Source organism: Schistocerca nitens, chromosome 4 (assembly GCF_023898315.1).
Source record: "Schistocerca nitens isolate TAMUIC-IGC-003100 chromosome 4, iqSchNite1.1, whole genome shotgun sequence".
Taxonomy (NCBI): Eukaryota; Metazoa; Arthropoda; class Insecta; order Orthoptera; family Acrididae; genus Schistocerca; species Schistocerca nitens.
This window is the reverse complement of record NC_064617.1, coordinates 110378146-110396428: the sequence shown is the minus strand read 5'-3', so window position 1 is coordinate 110396428 and position 18283 is coordinate 110378146. Positions and strand designations below refer to the sequence as shown.

Here is an 18283-nt window from a genome sequence, read left to right as displayed (position 1 = left end):
TGAAATTTGCTTAATTCATCTAACTCATGCAAGAGAAAAAATTATCACAGAACAGAGAAAGCTGCAAGAGTCTGATAAGAGAAATTTTAAAGATATTTATTAACGGATATCTTCTAAACTGTGTGAGCTGCACTTGGAATGTTTATTTACCAAATTGGTATTTTGGTGTGTAACCCATCATCAGTGGCATCTGATACAGAGGAACAAACAGCTACATGTACATCAATATTTACAACACACCAATTGTATGTATAACAGCTGAAATATACACCTATTTACATTACATATCTCTACAGCAGTGACACATGTGTCAGTTAATACAATAGGATATGAAATCCATCTTCTTGCTGTGTATGATCTTGCTGTCAAATCTTAGGCAGTGGCAATTCTTGATCACGCCTGACATTAACTTTCATATAGTGTAAACATGGAACTAACAGGCCGAAGAGTCTGCATTATCTGTTTCTTCATATTTATATACATCTGTGACATGTACTCATATAAATGAAATATAATCTTTGGACAATTGGTATATGAAGATAGAACATCCAAAACGTATAAAATTACAAATTAATCCAATAAATCATGTCAAATTAGACAATTTTACATGCAGTATAGGAAGACACCAAACTGCACTTAGCCATTTGAAATACTGTCGAAATTTATTACATACAGCTTATCTGTTTGCTCATTAAGTACGTTGTCCAGTTGTTTCATCATATTAGTGTACATTTCAAGGCAGATTATTAAATATTCTAGAAGAAATTGTAAATACAACTGTGCAGTGCCTCTCCAAAACATCAGAAGAAAGGGGCCTCTTCCAAGGCACTCCCATACTCAGCAACGATTGCCACAAACACAATGCAACACCAGTCATCAGCAGTTAAAACATCCCAGTTGTGGCATCTCTCAAAATACAGTCGTTTGTGTTATGTCAATAGCATCTTACGTAATGGGTGGTAATTCCCTGGTCCAGATACTACTCGTCATCAAAAAGTGGTGTTTGATAACACAGAATCTTGCCGGGTGTCCCTTACTTGGTATCAGATGGAAGTTGCAGCTGTGAAAGGTTTACTGTGTGTGCGGTACACAGTACAGCAATCCCCCCTTGTGGTAGTCAGATGTGGTCAACTAGAACCTTGAGTATGCCTACCCTCAACTCCCAAGCAGTTCAACATTGGGCCACTGTCATGTCTGAATGCCTCACAGATCTGGATACTGCACAATTCAACCAATCCGCCAGATGGAGAACTCTCAGTGTGGTTCCTTTCAAAGGTGCCGATAAGGTTATCTCACACTACTGTGCGCATCTCACAGTGATCACATAACATCTGATGCTCTTCACGTCCCTTGCAACTCAGATCATTTACATACAGGCTGATGATGTGAATGTGTATGAAGTTACATTGACATCCAACCATTACAGACATGTCACTCAGACCCCGTGATGAGAGGGAACCACCTGTGGTCTGAACAAGCTGCTCTTCCTTTTTAAACTTTCCCAGTCTATCCCTCTCTCCTCCCAAAGGAAGGAATTATTATTTGCAAAAGATGGGATACTGTATGTACTTATGTAAGTGTTATCAGTAGTACTGGTATTTCTCTTGAAGGTAAGGAATGAAAGCAATTCCATCTTTGTATTTGGCATTTTTAATGTATCAACGAGCTCTTGCAGTTTCTATAATATTTGTTTCTCCATTAAAGTACCTAAACAACACCACTTAAACTGTAAATAACAAATGGAGGATACCTCTTGCCGTGCACACATACTATGAATTAGTATTTGTATTCTGTTAATACAAGTAGTAGGATAAATTAATATTGTTTATAGACTGATCCTTACCACAAAGTCCCTCTACTTTTCCTCCGTATGTATGAGAAGGTAAGCGGACGTTGAATCCAAAACTTCTATGGAAATAAGATACTTCCAACTGGATGGAAGGAATCAGAAGGGTCAGTTCAGTCTTATCCAGTTCTTCTAGAATAATCCAGTCGAGGCGCACAGGGAAATTATTAATCAGTGAGCCATCAATTGTAGTTACAATCTGTGAAAACATACAGAAATGTAATCTTAATGAAATAAACCCAACAATAGTTAACATTTTATCTATTAACATGAAATGTAAAGTTCACAATGAATCACTTTGTTAAGTACCATGAATAGTAATGCAACTACTTTGCTCAGCTCAAATATTAAGCGATAAAATAAATTTATCCAGTCAGTCTGGCCATGGAGAAGTGATTATTTGAAACCAAAGATTTCTTAAATAGCTAATGCCAATTAGAGATTTTTAAAGAAAGGAAAAATACATTTAAATACATTTCTTTCATGCAGTGTCAAGGTTGAGGAGAGAGGCCATCATATGTCTGTAGACACTGATAGGGAAATGAACATGTTGCATACATATGTCTGGGTATATTCCAGTGGGAGAGAACATGTACTGAAACTACTGACATGTCAATTAAAAGTTGCATCTAATATGAGACTGAAGATAATTTTCAGATTTTGTCACATTCATTTTTTTCCTTTATGTACTCTGAATCATCATGTTGTCTGTTTATGTTTGGTGGTCACTCATTCATACATCATGTTTCACAAACTCCATGCACACACAAAAATGGGTTTATAAGACGGATGAAGACACAAAATATACCATTTAATTTAAACAGTGTGTAAACAGAAACTTTTCTGTGCCTTGAAAATTACCAAGAGAGAAATAGTTATTACGGAAAGGCTTAAATGATGGCAAAGGTAAATAAAAATGCAAAACTATTTTGTTAACTGAAAAAAGCATCTAAATAATTTGTGAGGCAGATGATGAACAAATGAGAGAGAACTAAGACAGTATGCAACAGTTAGTTTAAAGTGCAATGAGAAAATAGTATTTCTGGTAACAGTTGAGCTAAAATTACAATCTTTAGAAATATAAGATCTATTGTTGCAATATGGTAAAATACCTCTTCTATGTTATCTTGATTTCTTCTGACATGTACAACATGCTGTTTATATAGCACTTTAACTTCTTCTGTACAGGTTGAGCCTTGTTCATGCATGCATTCCTTATTTGTGACTATGACCTGTAAGCAAAAAACACAAAATGTTAAAATAGCGCCTTCATAGTTCTTCTAGTTTTTTGAGCTGTGTTGACGAGATGGCGACAAGAAGGGAAGTTAAGATTTGACGCACCATCCACATCACAGTTGATAATAACAGAGTACAAGTTCAGAATGGGAAAGTATAGGGAAGGTAATCAGCTGTGTCCATTCAAGGGACTATCCTGGCATTTGCCCTACAGGATTTAGGGATATCATGGGAAACATTAGTTGGAAAGGGTGGGTGGATGTCTGAACAGATATTCTCCCAATGCATGCCCAATGTCTTGCTTCTGCACCATTTCAGTGGCAACAAAGGGAAAATTAGATACAGCTCTGTGTGGTTTTCAGCTGTTGCTCATTTGATAAAGAGATGATGATAAAGAAATTTATATAAAAATTGTATTAATATTATATTTTGCTACAACCAATTTTAAAAAACTTTGTAAAAATCAGTTGTGGTTGGTTCTTACACTACAAAGTCAAGTTGAAGTTGGTTTGTGAAATGACAGTTAGAACCACACTTTTCTGCTAAGAATTGCTATGACAGGATAGCATTTGTCTAATCAATCCAATAAGAAAAAGCTACAGATCACTTGTAAAGGACCCAGTACAATGAAGGATTAAGTATTAAGGATTAAGAGTGTGTGTGCGTGTGCGTGTGTGTGTGTGTGTGTGTGTGTGTGACAGAGAGAGAGAGAGAGAGAGAGAGAGAGAGAGAGAGAGAGAGTTAAAGCTGACAACTTTGAAAGGATGTGAAGGTAAGTTTTTGAAACTCATGATTCCGTATTACAGCCTCATAACCTTCAGGGCTTATACTATCAAAGCAGTAATTTGAATATCTGGATTCTTACTTCAAACGCACATGTTGGCATACATTCAACGTACTCTTCCCAAATGTGGTGTACAGTTGATCATACGCCACTAGCATTGCAGACTGATGGGTCCTGGAGTTGGAATCCATGGATCAAAGGGCAGTGCTTAATCTGGAGGTTACACAGAAGGACTATGTTTCATCATGAAGCTGGAAGGAGCTGCAATACAGGTGGGCAGTATAGAAGCTGGAAGGAGCTATAATATAGGTGGGCAGTGTACCTCACCTCTGACCACTTCTTTTTCCAATGATGCTGTGTCTTAATGATAATATCACTGTTTGCAGTTAAACTTAATACTGTATGTGTATTATGCAGGTATGCTCAGCTGCTGTCGATGGTTACTTCATTTAATTTGAAAAACCATATTTGTGAAATCAAAATAGTGCTCCACCCTATGCACTGTAACATGCACAGGCAACCAATCTGGTACCACTGGTGGTCCTTCTGAGGCGATCCGGTGTGTGAGAAGAGTTCTGGGATAAAACATAACAAATTTTAATTGGTGCCAAGCATGTTCAATCACGCTAATCTCAACTGACATTACAAGCTGTGCCACTCAGTTGATTTCTGCCTCTGAAGGAAGGAGTATATTCGTCAAGCACAATGTGCACAAAATTATCTGTTTGAAAGATGACTCCACCACCAAAGTACTGGCTGTGGGCTGGACAATAGGTTAGAGGATCCTGTTCCAATACTGCACAGCCCTAAAATTACCATCAATAGTGATAGGAGATGTCTGGCATCCAAACATATTACTGGCGAAAAACATGATTGACCCTTCTCCCTGATAAAACAATGGGTGCCTGGCTGTGTTCACTCTTGTACAACATCTGTCAGGACCTAAACAAATCTTGAATTCACTGGTGAGGCAAATCCTTTGTCAACAATCCAGATTTCATTCAAAGTGTTCCCTTGTCCATCTTTTTCATGCCCCACAGTGATGGAAGGTGAAGAAGTGTATCATGCTATTAATAATGGATATGTAAATTCCAATATCATGTTGTGTACCATCTTAGTCACAACACAGCTCTCCCAGGTTTTTCCTAGAAGGAAGTGAGCAGTTCTGTTGCATATTTCTCAGGATACTTATGAGCCTTAATGTGTCCTGTACAGTGGTCACCAAATGGTGTTGCTGCCTGAGGATGACCACTGCAACACAGAGTTTTGGTGTTTTGTTTCTAATGATTCTGGTTGAACATTTGAATGATGTTGCTGTCATGTACAACAATTTGGTGGCAAACTTCCTGTGTTGACAACATGCATGGTCAAAGCTTCGAATGATACTTTCTGGTATGTTGATATACTGAACAGTGTACAAAATCTGTATGTTGTGTCTATGGCTTGAGATGTAATGCACTCCACTGAGAAACATGAAACCTTTGTTCTGAGCAGTTTTGATAAAATTCTCCTTTACACTGGTTTATAAATGGAATTAAAATACATATATTAATTGATATCCCTTGTCTTCAGCAGTATCTAATTTCAACAAATAATGAAACTATGTATATCATATGATGATCATATATCTAAAAGCAAAGATGATGTGACTTACCGAACGAAAGTGCTGGCAGGCCAATAGACACACAAACAAACATAAACATACACATGAAATTCAAGCTTTCGCAACAAACGGTTGCTTCATCAGGAAAGAGGGAAGGAGCGGGAAAGACGAAAGGATGTGGGTTTTAAGGGAGAGGGTAAGGAGTCATTCCAATACCGGGAGTGGAAAGACTTACCTTAGGGGGAAAAAAGGACAGGTATACACTCACACACACACACACACATATACATCCACACATAAATAGACACAAGCAGACAGGAAGACAATGTTGGCTTGTGTCTGTGTATGTGTGGTTGGATATGGGTGTGTGTGTCAGTGTATACCACACATACACAGACACAAGCAGACATTGTCTTCCTGTCTGCTTGTGTCTGTGTATGTGTGGTTGGATATGGATGTGTCTTCCTGTCTGCTTGTGTCTGTGTATGTGTGGTATACACTGACACACACACCCATATCCAACCACACATACACAGACACAAGCAGACATTGTCTTCCTGTCTGCTTGTGGCTGTGTATGTGTGGTTGGATATGGGTGTGTGTGCGAGTGTATACCTGTCCTTTTTTCCCCCTAAGGTAAGTCTTTCCACTCCCGGGACTGGAATGACTCCTTACCCTCTTCCTTAACACCCACATCCTTTCGTCTTTCCCTCTTTCCTGATGAAGCAACCGTTTGTTGCAAAAGCTTGAATTTTGTGTGCATGTTTGTGTGTCTATCGACCTGCCAGCACTTTCATTCGGTAAGTCACATCATCTTTGTTTTTAGATATATTTTTCCCACGTGGAATGTTTCCCTCTATTATATTCATGTGATGATCACAAATAGTCTCTAAAGATGTCAAGGGCCTTACCATTAGCACAAAAATAAGAACATAACTGTAAATGTATGTATTCCACATTCCTCCAGAGCAAATCAAATGTCTTGTGGATAATTTGGTACCTTTCTCTTGGGCAGCAAAGCCTTCTATTCCAATGAATAGCATATTCATAGAAACAATTAAAATTAATGTATTAGGTACAATATAATTAATGTTAACACTGTAATACTGTTATATTACTTTGTATCAAGTCTTGCTGACCAATGTACTAGACACTGGAGAAACTGAAATCACACAAAAGCCATATAAAACTGAAGCAGACACATTCTGTACAGAGTGTGGCGCTTAAATCCGGACAAATTTCAATTTGAATTTCCCACCATATCATCTTTTGGTCGGATGTTGCGACTGGTATTCTTGAAAGCCATAGGCATCTAGTAAACAGTGAGAACCTCAAAATGGCCATGGCATTATGGCCAATTGTGGAGCACAACTGAAAAGCTGCAATTATTGAAAATTTTTGCAGTGAGCATTGACCCACAGAGGTAGTTTTATTCTTCAAGTACCCGAGATCAACTGTTTACCATTTTGTGGGCAAGTATAATGCTTTGTAGAAGTCTGAGGGTTCACAAACTATGTGTTGTGTCCAGTGAGGGGAAGTTTACCTGCAGGTTTAGACAAATGTTGTGAAATTGTGGATGGTAACTGTGGCCTCAGGGAGACAGTATGTTTTACAACAGGATGGTGATCCAGTTCACATGAGCCATTTAGTCCAAAACTGGCTCTTGGATAATGCTGACATGTTCTGATCAAAGGAGTTCTACCCCATCAACTACTATGTTTGGAGCATAGTTGAAAGAGTTATCAATAAGATGAGGCACCCTAATGATGCATCTCTAGGCACCGCTATCCAACATCATTTGTGAATATGGTCAATACAGTTTTCAAGAATGCATGCGATTGCTTCAGGACAAGACTGGAAGCGCTCATTGTCGCTGAAAGGGGTTGCATCAAGTAATGTTACTCTTGAAAGATATCACTAATTATATGTAAAAGACAGGCGAAATTCCCTCAGACTTCAAGAAGAATATAATAATTCCAATCCCAAAGAAAGCAGGTGTTGACAGATGTGAAAATTACTGAACTATCAGTTTAATAAGTCACAAATGCAAAATACTAACAAGAATTCTTTACAGACGAATGGAAACACTGGTAGAAGCCGACCTCAGGGAAGATCAGTTTGGATTCCGTAGAAATGTTGGAACATGTGAGGCAATACTGACCCTACGATTTATCTTAGAAGAAAGATTAAGGAAAGGCAAACCTACGTTTCTAGCATTTGTGGACTTAGAGAAAACTTTTGACAATGTTGACTGGAATACTCTCTTTCAAATTCTGAAGGTGGCAGGGGTAAAATACAGGGAGCGAAAGGCTATTTACAATTTGAACAGAAATCAGATGGCAGTTATAAGAGTCGAGGGACATGAAAGGGAAGCAGTGGTTGGGAAGGGAGTGAGACAGGGTTGTAGCCTCTCCCCAATGCTATTAAATCTGTACATTGAGCAAGCAGTAAAGGAAACAAAATAAAAGTTTGGAGTAGGTATTAAAATCCATGGAGAAGAAATAAAAACTTTGAGGTTCGCCGATGACATTGTAATTCTGTCAGAGACAGCAAAGGACTTGGAAGAGCAGTTGAACGAAATGGACAGTGTCTTGAAAGGAGGGTATAAGATGAACATCAACAAAAGCTAAACGAGAATAATGGAATGTAGTCGAATTAAGTCGGGTGATGCGGATGGAATTAGATTAGGAAATGAGACACTTAAAGTAGTAAAGGAGTTTTGCTATTTGGGGAGCAAAATAACTGATGATGGTCAAAGTAGAGAGGGTATGAAATGTAGACTGGCATTGGCAAGGAAAGTGTTTCTGAAGAAGAGAAATTTGTTAACATCGAGTATAGATTTAAGTGTCAGGAAGTTGTTTCTGAAAGTATTTGTATGGAGTGTAGCCATGTATGGAAGTGGAACATGGACGATAAATAGTTTAGACAAGAAGAGAATAGAATCTTTCAAAATGTGGTGCTACAGAAGAATGCTGAAAATTATGTGGGTAGATCACATAACTAATGATGCGGTATTGAATAGAATTGGGGAGAAGAGGAGTTTGTGGCACAACTTGACTAGAAGAATGGATCGGTTGGCAGGACATGTTCTGAAGCATCAAGGGATCACCAATTTAGTACTGGAGGGCAGCTTGGAGGGTAAAAATCATAGAGGGAGACCAAGAGATGAATACATTAAGCAGATTCAGAAGGATGTAGGCTGCAGTAGGTACTGGGAGATGAAGAAGCTTGCACAGGATAGAGTAGCATGGAGAGCTGCATCAAACCAGTCTCAGGACTGAAGACCACAACAACAACAGCATATGAAAAAGGATTTTCATTTTCATCATTATTTTGTTTTAATAAATTTGCTTTTAAAAAAACTTTCATTTGTCTAGATTTAAGTGCTTCACCCTGTATACTGCTGGTATTGTGGCTAATGCCCCTGAAGATGTTAAAAAGCTTAAGGGGCTTGGTTTTCAGTTCCCTAAGGTGGGGCAACAACAATATTTTATCATCAAATAAAAGGCTTGCAAACTTCACTGAATCTTTCAATTTCATTAGGGTGCATTTGTTAAAAAGCAAATTGATGAAATCTGCTTTAAGAATGTATGATGACAATGCACACTGATCAATATAGTGTTCTTAACTTTTTGTTTTATGGAACTTGCTGTTGGTGGGTTGGGAAAGTAGCATAATACAGTGAAAACATCCATGAAAAAGGAGCATTGTACTTGCCTTCTCACAGTGGGTATAATGCTACTTATGACAACCAAAAACATAATGACACTAAGAGCAATCAACTGATGGATACTATACTACATTTCAAAGTGATCTGAGATGACTTGCTCAACAAGATAACTTTTACGCCCGAAAACCTCAAACCACACACTCAACAAGATAACTGAAGAAAGTCTGAGAGATGAAGGACTGATGAATATGAGTAGAAGAGGTCAGAAGCCCAATTCATGGAACTGTCAAAGGATATTAGTCTTCCAAGTAGTATAGTAGGCCATCTGAAGACTGAAAAAAACTCCAGGGTAACTTGTCTATGAAGGCTTGCTGGGTAGCTAACTCCAGAAGGGTAATTTTATCAATGGTAGAATAATATCAATATAATAGAGGGAAACATTCCACGCAGGAAAAATATATTTAAAAACAAAGATGATGTGACTTACCATACAAAAGCGCTGGCAGGTCGATAGACACACAAACAAACACAATCATACACATAAAATTCTAGCTTTCGCAACCAACGGTTGCTTCATCAGGAAAGAGGGAAGGAGAGGGAAAGACGAAAGGATGTGGGTTTTAAGGGAGAGGGTAAGGAGTCATTCCAATCCCAGGAGCGGAAAGACTTACCTTAGGGGGAAAAAAGGACAGGTATACACTGGCACACACACCCATATCCAACCACACATACACAGACACAAGCAGACATTGTCTTCCTGTCTGCTTGTGTATGTGTATGTGTGGTATACACTGGCACACACACCCATATCCAACCACACATACACAGACACAAGCAGACATTGTCTTCCTGTCTGCTTGTGTCTGTGTATGTGTGGTTGGATATGGGTGTGTGTGCGAGTGTATACCTGTCCTTTTTTCCCCCTAAGGTAAGTCTTTCCGCTCCCGGGATTGGAATGACTCCTTACCCTCCGCCTTAAAACCCACATCCTTTCGTCTTTCCCTCTCCTTCCCTCTTTCCTGATGAAGCAACCGTTGGTTGCGAAAGCTAGAATTTTGCATGTACGATTGTGTTTGTTTGTGTGTCTATCAACCTGCCAGCGCTTTCGTATGGTAAGTCACATCATTTTTGTTTGTAGAATAATATCAGTTGAACATAAGCTGAAAGAGACTTTGGAGCTTCTTAGGTTGGGAAACACAAGGCAAAAAGCAGTTCAGTGTCCACTAGAACTTCTATCTCATGCATATAGTGACACAAATGATACAGTAACATCTTCCTCCCTGGCTTAAGGAGGGGTGCTGATGTTACATCACACCAGAACGCAGAGGAGTACCCTGTCTGCCAAGTGCAGTTATTCAGTATGAGAAGTTTCTTTAGCTGTGACTGACAGATGCTCTATCATCATGTAAACAATTTTATTTGGACAAGGTGCCATGTCAGCAAATCCAGCTTCCACATTTAGAATAGACAATTGTAAAGATCTCATTGTTTGGCAGTGGTGGCTTTTCACAGAAATATTATGTAACAGTATGTGATTTGTCTCTCTAGCCAGTTAGCACACTACCACTTCACATTATGCCAGCAAATGGGCACCCAATAATGGGACATCTCTGTCCTCTTCAAAGAATCCTCCTACTGGTTTCACATTGTAATAAGAACAATATGAAACAATTAATGGAGTTCAGGAACTTACACCATTATCTCTGTCTCCTCCCAACAATATGAAAAATGTTTTTCCTCATTTCCCAAAGGCTACAAGTTTCTCAGCACTTGGTTAGCATTTTAATCACAAAGATGTGCACAAACCCTTTATAACAGACCAGCACATATTATTGTGCCAAGGTAAAAGTATTGCCTGTAGACTTCCAAATGGATGCATCAGTGTTTGATGGATTACAGTTGTTGGGATGATCAACTCAATCCTGGTGTTGTCTCAATTTTCAAACCAAGTGGGGTGGAGCAGTGGTTGTAATATTGAACTAATGTTGAGAAGGACAGCAGTTCAAATCCCCATGTGATCATCTAGATCTAGGTTTTCCATTGTTTCCCTGAAATTCTTCAGGCAATTGCCAAGATGTTCCTTTAAAAAGGATGGGAGACAATTGTAAAGTTTTGATTGTTTAGCAGTGGCGATCACTTCACAGAAATATTATGCCACAATTATGTGGTTTGCCTCTCTTGCAAGCTATAGCAATACCATTTTTTATTATGCCATTAACTGGGCACCCAATCCAAACTTTTTTTCCATCTCTAATCATTGACACGATAGCAAATCTAAACTTCCTTCAAAGACAGGTAGCTGGCTGATTGTACACAAACCAATTAACTTCACTGATAATGCAGTTGGAAAGCTTCCTTCGAGCAATTCTCAGACTTGGAGATGTATATAGAGCAGGAACACTTTGGTTTGCAGACCTCACATTTCTTGCTACAAAGCAAGACAAAATATTTAAGAATGTCTTGCACTTTAAGTAAGAAAACATGTGTTACAAGCCAAAATGACAGTATGTACAACATATTAGTGTTAAACAGAGGAATACCTGGAAAATTTGCGTACAAACACTACTTTCAGATGCAGGGGGGAAAAGAGATGAAATTGCAACTAATTATGATGATTTAAATAAACAAAATGAAACAGTATGGTAAAATAAATACACATTCTTTAGCAGTTGCAAAGGTAGATTTAAACTATATTGTGTAGTAATTATCATAGACAATATTCTCATTCAGAGATCAAAGGGAAACACTGTTTAATTTCAACATAGTATGAGATTAGCTGATAGAAAGGAAATATGTGGTTGTTTTTATTGCCATCTTGGTGAGAGTAAAGTCAAGCTTGGTGTTGCTGTGGTAAAGTGTGAGCATGGAGACTGTAAGGTTGCGGGATCAAATCCCAGCCAGACACTGGAATTTTTCAGTCTGCCTTTATGCTAGCTTTCACCTACCAATGAAATGAAGATATACCAGGAACAACGTGTGATTTGGATTCCACATTACACTGTAAGTCCCAATTCCCCTAAAGGATTAAAGGGATAAGTTAAGGACATGCCAATCACTGAAGTGGCAGCAAAACAAGGAATTTCAAATACATGGCTCAACATCCATCTTGAGGGACTCCCAACCAATCATGTGATATGAATATACCTACTTTTTGATGAGACTGATTCATAGAAAGAGGTACTGCATGAAGCTGAAATAAATTGTAAAATGCTAACATACCAACATATCAGATGTAACTTTTAAATCACCATCATGAGCATTATTTTAATTCTTGATCAGTATAAAGAACATGCAATTTATATGCAAGGACAGAGAGAAGTTGGGAATACCCAACTCTTTCATGAATAACATCTATGTGGTATCAGAATCTCTTCCTCAGTTTTAAACAAGAAACAGTAATAAACAGATGGTAATTGATATAACTGAGGCAGCAGCATTTTTCAGAGTGAGGCTTTATGTTAATTTTAATATGCTGTACTTATTTTGAGTAACCAAAAGCAGTAAATAGTAGTTCTATGTCAGATAATTATTAATGGCCTCATACCTGCTGTTCACTTAATTTTGTGTACACCTTGCCCCATTCCTTTTGACTAAAGGTCCTTCTTTATGATAGTATACATGGACTCAACAGATGAATGAATGAAAGAATTCAAGAATGAATATAAAATTACATATTTCTTGGGTATTTTAAGTACCTTTTGAAGATATTAAGTTTAATGAATATTTTTAGTGCTACATATAATTATGGTCTCATTTCTTCTAAGAGTCAAAATTATAGTATGAGCAAATGTTAATTTCTTACTTGGAAGTCATGATTTCCAGTTGGATTGACATCTTGGGCAGCAATGTAGCTGCAGTTGCCACTGAATGTATAGTTTTGCTGATCAAATGTTACATATTGTGGATCACCAAATCCAGTACAAACACCTATAATAAGACAATTGCATAACTAACAGTAATAAAACTACGTGCAGAGTTAAAACTGTTTTAGACATAGAAGATAGAGAGAACAATTATAATGGAATATGCAAACTGTAAAAAATAAGTAAATGTTTGTGAGATTTATTCATGTTTTCCATTTATAAGCACAGCATTATTTTTTTGCTAAAAAACCTTCAGATGAAACATCTCCATCTGTGGCCTGCAAACCGCTGTGGATCATTTGGCTTTGTATCATGTATTTGGGTTTCTACCCATTCCACATTATGTATGGAGTAAGGGAAGATTGATGCCTTTAATGGTTCTGTGCATGTTTCAAGTAGTGTAATCCCATCTTCACAATCCACCTGGGAGACTGTACAGAGTGGGTGAGGAGTCCCTTACTCCCGTAAGCCCTGTTTAGTATAAATGTTATTATGCAGGTTGTTAGCTATGTTACTTCATGTCAATTGTTTGAATCAGTTCTTAGAATTCATGTTTACATGCTTTCACAGTTGCAGTTGCAGTAATTTAATTTGTAACTGTGGCAGACATGAGCGGTCATAGTTAGACTATTGATGTGTGCGTAGTGCCAACACACAGTGCAGATAATGAGACAGATCATGGGAGCATTCCAGGAAAGATCTATTAAGGGTCCACCGTGAAAGCCAACACTTCTGGATTGGGGATATGTGCTTTTACTTTTGGCAGTTTTAAAGAAAGACCGCGGAGTGGAAGGGTGCCAGGGTCTCTGCTTCAATTGAACAATCGCCTATGAAGTTGACACATAAACATGCTTCGGAACTTGGAACACCAAGGATGACAATGTGAATTCGCATGAAAAAAACCCTTAAGGTCAGAACTTTTAGACTGACGTTCATAAGCCAGTTATTGCATACAGACTGGAATGAGTGTGTTTTAGCATGCTGTGCTTTGTTAACTCAATTTCTAAATGCGGTGAGATGTGCTGAGGTTATGTTTTCATATCAATGTGTCATTTATTGCAACTTGTGTGTCAGAAATATTGTCATAAGAGCCAAAGAGAATCCTCATTAGACAGTCAAGTTAGAAAGGAACCCGCCTCACATAATGATACGGGCAGCAATGATACCTCAACATCTGGTTGGACTGTACTTTCTTGAAGGGACTGCCATTGCACAAATTATTTACACATATTGCAAACATGGTTAACACCTCAGCTTCAGGAGAGAGTCTCACAGAACACATGCTTGCAGTGAGATGGGGCACTTCCTCACTACTAGGGAGATATGGAGACTTCTCACCCACCCTATAGTACATTCGTAGATTCCTCATATAATCTTTCATTTCAAAACCTCATTAGTTAGGATGGACACTGTTTGAAAGTAGTTGCCAACATATGTTAAATATTTGTTACCATGCATGACACACAGCTGTTTAATTGTCTTTTATTGTTTTGCCATTTTTGGTTTCACACCATTATATGGTATATGTATACATCAAAGCAAAGCAAGAAAAAATTAGAAATGCATAATGTACATACACGGTATAAAACAATACTTGCAAAAGGTCAAATATTAATCACACATCACAGTATGTCATTTTAATATGACAGTCCATATAATTACCACCCAATCAGAACTGCTGAACATCTACAAAACCGAACAGGTATTGTTGGTACACAAGAGGTGGTGCCTAAATTTCATCACTTGATATCTTTGGATGCCAATTTACTCTTCAGGACTTCAGTGAATCATTTTCTGGGTCTATGTCTGACCATTACACCCAATATTAAACATTAAAAATGTTTATTTTTATTTTTATCTTAGTCCCTTGTGTTACACTCTAGAGTTATCATTATTTATTTATTAAATATATGGCCTCATGATAGTTTTTCTCTGATTCCAGATGCCACTGTAGCAAACATCAACTAAAATGCTATCTTTGTTTCAGTATTCATGGGTTTGCTCATTATGAGCTTCAGGTAGTTCCATAATGCACAGTTAGAAAGGATTAACCACTTTTTCATTTCTGAAGTTTATTATGAGATGTACTCTAACTAGAAGAAACAGTTTTACCTATTCAATTACAGATTTTATGGGTGTCATGTTTGTGGCAATTATGAACTCTTGCCTACTATTGAAAGTTACAATATTTTGATGTTTAATTTATACTGATTGAGTGTAGAATATATTGAACACTAACAAAATGAAACTGCTTGAAATCAAAAACATAAATTTTCAGTTTATATTTATAGAGTCTGAAACCAGAAAGATACTGTGTCATAATTCATTTTACAGGTTGTAATTAATGGAATATTTTGACAGCATTATTCTATGTAGAAAGTCCTAAATGAATACAGCACTTTGTAGTTTTGAAAGATGTGTTTATGTTAAAGTACTAGGCTAATGTGTAGCTTTATAACCATTTTTAATTTTCAGAGTGGTGCAGTCTTGCAACATTGTTAGCCCTATGGTATTGCTAATTTGTTGTTTGAAACATTCCTGGAATATTAAAGGATTTTGTGGTAAGATTTGTGAAACTTCAGGACCAAAGGAGATGTTGATCAATTGGTTAATAGTTTCAGCATGTTTTCTTCAGTTTGATAGAGGAGAACAGACATTTTCAGGAGCTTGAAGCATTTGTGTTGTCTAATGAGAAAATGAGGTTGGAGAAGCACAGTGGAAAAAGAGATTCGGTCTTTTCAGAAACAACTATTCTCATGCAACATCTTCAGGAAGACCACAGTATTTGACAAAGACTTTGTGTTTGACAAAGATCATGTATTTGACAAAGACCATCTGAATATTAATCCAACATGACCTATGACAGTACACATAAAATTGAGATGGTGTGATTAATTGTGACCAGTTAACTATTGTGCAAAATTTGTTCAGCATCAGTTAGCTCTTACAGATCTATCGTTCCTATAAAAATATTTTTATATGTGACAAAAAATAATGATGGCTTTATGTCAATATCAAAAAAGAAATCATTTAGGTTATAGCTTTTGAACAAAAAAAAAAAATAGCAAAATATCATTTTCTTTATATTCAGATATGAAAGTTTTATGTTCACATGACCGATCTAACACAACTGTTATTAATGTGATTATTTTTCAAATAGCTCAATTATTGTTCCTATTTCTGATTTAATTGAAAATTGTAATTTCATCTTAAGTTATTGACATTGGATTTGTTAGTTATGAACTACCAAAATGACATAAGGAAAGACTTTTGACATGCAAGTTACAGAGTTACTTTGATATATAAAATCTTTGTTTTTGTTTAGTAAGGTAGTTGGGGGTTAAAGTATTTCCAGACATGGAATAAAAATGTTAAAAAGTGGTGACAAATGCATGAAATGTTTTATTATTGTCTTTAACGTATTAGACTAAAATGTCCAAAATCCTCTAGCACCCATGTAAGAGAATCACAAACCTCAAGAACACCGTGCCAACAATAGAAAACTATTACAATGGACACTGAGAAGAAAGATAAGTTACAATAACTATTTTCACCATTACTACTGCAAATAATGTGCTAACACTTCTCCCCTCATCTTTAGTCTTACTGAAGCTGAAGAAAATTGATTCTGATGTAGCTGGCTGAAGTGGCTGAGCGGTTCTAGGCGCTACAGTCTGGAACCGCGCGACCACTATGGTCTCAGGCATGGATGTGTGTGATGTCCTTAGGTTTAAGTAGTTCTACGTTCTAGGGGACTGATGTCCTCAGAAGTTAAGCCCCTTGGTGCTCAAAGCCATTTTTGATTCTGATGTAAACACTGTAGATGCACAAATGTGACGTTTCGAAAAAACATTTTTGTTTCTAATAATTATTCAACAGTGACACAGTGAGGTGTGCTAGATGTTACAACCTGAACAGTCCAGAAAAGCTGGTGCTGGTGGGAAGAATCAGATGGCACAGGCTGTAAAGCAGTCATGGAAGTCAAGAACATGTCATACGGCAAGCATGGCAACTGGATGGTCGAATTGTCTATCGGCCACAGTGTGCTGGTGGCCATTCATATGGACAGACAGCTTGTTAGTAGTCATGGTTTTGTAGAAGGGCGGCAGTGTTTGCAGCCAAGTTGCTAGACCAAATTACTGCTTTCACAGGTGGCCCTGTCTTTGATCGGACAGGAGATGCCTGTGACAGGACTGCAGTAGGTGGTAGTGAGTGGACATATGGAATGGCTGTGCCTTTTATCTATGTCTTTATCATCTTCATTCTAGGCGATAAAGGCATAGAGAAAAGGTACTAAGCTCGTTGTCTAATTTAGTACTGTACTACAGTTTTCATGTCACTAATAGCGAGTGTATCTATACCTAATTCAGTTGATGCCAAGATATTCACATGCACCAAATTTATTCTGAATTAATTTTGAATGGCTGTCAGTCATCATTAATATCTGTTCTTCCACACATGCGACGGAATATTATGTGTCTGGGTGTGCACGAGATGACAGTATCTTGGGTCTTGATTCCTCATAGTCTCATTCTCACTGGTGCAGGAATACATTATTTTGTAGCAAGGAAGTTATCTATCTTAAACAAAACAGTTAATACAAATCATAGAATTGTAAGGTTGTACATACGATATTGGACAGGTCAAGGGAACATATTTGCAAGTAATATTTAATAAATTGATTTTACATTATTTTGCAATGAGGAAGTTAGCTATCTTTAACAAAACAGTAAATACAAATGTTGTATGGTAAAGTAGGGGGAGACCAAGAGATGCATACACTAAGCAGATTCAGAAGGATGTAGGTTGCAGTAGGTACTGGGAGATGAAGAAGCTTGCACAGAATAGAGTAGCATGGAGAGCTGCATCAAACCAGTCTCAGGACTGAAGACCACAACAACAACAATACAAATGTAATAGTAAAGTAGTGCAATATATTTCATAGACATGCACAGTATATAATTTTCAGACTTAACTCAACATTTATCATATTGTTTACATTTTTAACCCCTTTCAAAAAAATGATCAACTGCATAAAAGCAATGGTCCAAGAGATATTTTTTTAACTTTTGTGTGAAGGCTCTTGGGTTCTTTGTTGCTTTGATTTCATTGGGTAAATTATTATACATTTGTATCCCAACACTTAAAACTCTTTTTTGGTAGCAGGTAGTTCTGGACTGAATCATACGTAGGTCAGATTGCTGCCTTGTTGCATAGTTATTAATATCTCCATTGAATTTTAGTGTGCAGTCATTGTTTAACAGGTATGACTTGACAAATG

General features: G+C 37.4%; 1 protein-coding gene across 1 annotated transcript in view; it reads right to left on the bottom strand.

Annotated features, from left to right (window-relative positions):
* Positions 1-18283, bottom strand: part of LOC126251888 (hemocytin) — a 541167-nt gene that overhangs the window by 91256 nt on the left and 431628 nt on the right. The window contains exons 59-61 of the mRNA XM_049952591.1: positions 12942-13066; positions 2959-3078; positions 1844-2045 (exon numbers count right to left, since the gene is read on the bottom strand). Of these exons, the coding sequence (XP_049808548.1) occupies positions 1844-2045; positions 2959-3078; positions 12942-13066 (447 nt within the window). The remainder of the gene's footprint in view (positions 1-1843; positions 2046-2958; positions 3079-12941; positions 13067-18283) is intronic.